The 2303-nt window shown below is 53.5% G+C and overlaps 1 protein-coding gene across 6 annotated transcripts; it reads left to right on the forward strand.

Annotated features, from left to right (window-relative positions):
• Positions 1 to 6: 6 nt before the first annotated feature.
• LOC119340366 lies at positions 7 to 1849 on the forward strand. 6 transcript variants are annotated; one of them, XM_037612280.1, is made up of 3 exons: positions 7 to 1288; positions 1367 to 1433; positions 1542 to 1849. In XM_037612280.1, the coding sequence occupies exons 1-3, from the start codon at positions 1068 to 1070 to the stop codon at positions 1656 to 1658; spliced, it is 405 nt and encodes a 134-aa protein (XP_037468177.1). In that variant the 5' UTR covers positions 7 to 1067; the 3' UTR covers positions 1659 to 1849. The 6 variants fall into 6 exon arrangements, 1 of the variants encoding a protein (XP_037468177.1); XR_005164511.1 differs by having other exon boundaries at positions 1370 to 1849; XR_005164512.1 differs by having other exon boundaries at positions 1373 to 1849.
• Positions 1850 to 2303: the final 454 nt, after the last annotated feature.

Here is a 2303-nt window from a genome sequence, read left to right on the forward strand (position 1 = left end):
TCCAACCACATCCTACCTCCCATCCACTTCTCCTCCCCCGCCCCCACCCGCGACGCCCTACCACCAGCCGCCCTTGATTCGGCGAGATGGAAATCCAACGCGCGCCACATGCCCTCCCCGACCGCTCTTCAACTTCGGCGCGGGTCGAAGAGCACCAGCCGCCACCCGATGGAGGCGGAGGTGGCCTCCCCCAATGCACCCCTGTCTGGGGGCTTGCTGCGCCGCCGCTGGATGTCTCTTCTAGTGGATCTCCGTGTCTTGACCGACCTCCCTTCCTGGTGCAGTCCATGCTCCGGGGCGGCCATCTGGGCGTGAGCACCTCGGGCATGGCCGGCGCCGGATTCCGCCATGCCTTGCTCCTGCAGCATTCTGTACAGTTCATTCCGTGGGGGTGTCGCGATGCAGTATGCATCGTTATGGCGATGTGGCTCGATGGTAGTGCTCGGTGCGGTTCGGCAGCCTGTCAAGTTTTTTGTTTGTTCTTTGTCTTTGAAATTGATTTTGTGTTCATGTGCTGCAGAGCAGCACCTACACTTCCCTCAATTTCTTTTCATGTGCAGTTTGCTTTGAAAACAGAGAAGGGCTCTCGTGAGGCCTTCGCGGATGAGATGCTCCCGACCTTGCCTCTTCCGATCATTTCCATCCCCTAAATCCGGTTGTGCACGCAGGATGCAGCTCACAACAGGATCAAGGATCCCCTTCCTTCACTTGGGACAGGAGCACCGCACCTTCGTGCTATTCGGCGGACCCCGTTTGTGGGTTGCAGCTTGCTTCTGGTGCCGCTGCAGTTTGCGGTTCTGTACGCATGCAGTGCAGTAGGCGCATCTCCATGGCACTTCAGCCACGCCGTGAAAATCCTCGCCGGATCCGATGAACCACCACCGGATTCGTGGAGATCTTCCCGCCACGACGAGTTTCTACCCCCACATCAGGCGCCTGGATCATGGCGCCCATCCCACACCCCGGGCGGTCGTCCCCCCTGCATCCCTCCCCGCGCACCCTGTGGTCTGCTCCGTTAAGCCACTGGTGCACCGTGCGCGGCACCGTGTAGTCCACTGTGTGGGTGCATGCAGCACGCCCACCCTGCACCCCTGGGGCCGTGCAGTCCACCAAGTGCAAAAGCAGCTTCCTGCGACGCCATGGAGCTCCCTTTTCTTAGCAAGGTCCATGGGGAGAGTACCTTTATGCAGGGGCAGTGCCATGGAAGGCTTGAGCTCTTCCGCTCCTCAACAAGCAGCAGCAGCAGCATGACATTGAGGTCTTCCCCCATGGAAGGTCATCGACGGAGGTCCAGCCCCTGTTCGATTTCAAGTATCTCATCCCCTCCTCTTGGATTTAGTAGGCTAAATGGTTACTTTTTATGCAGCAGCAGGCCGAGCGATGGTGGTGGCCGAATGATGCTGACAGGATGGAGGCTGCTACTGTGTTGTATGGTATGAATCCCTCACACCTTGATCTCTTCTTGGCTGCTACTGCACCAAGATCCTCTGCATGCGGGTGTTGTGGTTGTTCAGCTCGGAGATGCTCGCCATGTGGTTCAGGGTTCGTGCGCGTGCAGTCCGACGAGCGTCATCTCTTCCCCTCTGGTCGGTCGACCATGGCCGTGCAGCTCGGAGACGCTCGCCATGCGGTTCGGAGCTCATGCGCGTGCAGTCTAGCAATTGCCATCTCTTCCCCCTGCAGTTCGTCGACCATGCCATGCAACTCAAATGCAGTTCTGCTGGTGTATGTGTGTGGCTGTAAAACAACGAATGGATGTATGTGTGTCTATGAGCATCGACGAAGGCGCAAAACAAAATGTGCGCGTGTAGTTTGGTTAGCTCTGTCGTGCAGTACTTTGTTTTTGTTTTGTGCGGTTGGCTTGTTTGTTAAAAAAATTCAAAGAATGTTGGTGGGACATATGCAAAATGTAATTTTAAATGCAGTCCACTCGTCCCATTCATGCAGCTCACTAACATTGACCATGTAGTCCATATGAATTTACACAAAATATATATTAAGAAACAAACAAAACAATAAAGTAGTTCACTTTGTAAAAATTAGCAAGTATGAAAAAAGACAACAAAAACTCATGAGGTTCACTTTCGGGAGTGTTGCGGTCTAGTCGTTCAAAAAAAAGTTGAAAAAAAGACAACAAAAACTTGTGCCAGAAAGTTTACGTCTGATAAAAAGAAATCATGAAGTTCACCTTACTGTCTGTTGCAGTGCGGTTTTCAGTTTGAAGCAGTGCGTTCTTCTGTCCAACGACAAATTTGGTCTCGCGAAAAAACAGAGTGTCCGCTTTTCGCTAATTTTAAAACTGC

This window comes from Triticum dicoccoides, chromosome 1B, assembly GCF_002162155.2.
Source record: "Triticum dicoccoides isolate Atlit2015 ecotype Zavitan chromosome 1B, WEW_v2.0, whole genome shotgun sequence".
In the NCBI taxonomy this organism is placed as follows: Eukaryota; Viridiplantae; Streptophyta; class Magnoliopsida; order Poales; family Poaceae; genus Triticum; species Triticum dicoccoides.

Bases quoted from the DNA above. Each gene is read 5' to 3' on its own strand.
- LOC119340366 (XM_037612280.1), top strand. From the start codon at position 1,068: ATGCAGCACGCCCACCCTGCACCCCTGGGGCCGTGCAGTCCACCAAGT. The intron at 1,289-1,366 runs GTCCAGCCCCTG...CTTTTTATGCAG, and splicing joins ATGGAAGGTCATCGACGGAG to CAGCAGGCCGAGCGATGGTG. The intron at 1,434-1,541 runs GTATGAATCCCT...CATGTGGTTCAG, and splicing joins GGCTGCTACTGTGTTGTATG to GGTTCGTGCGCGTGCAGTCC.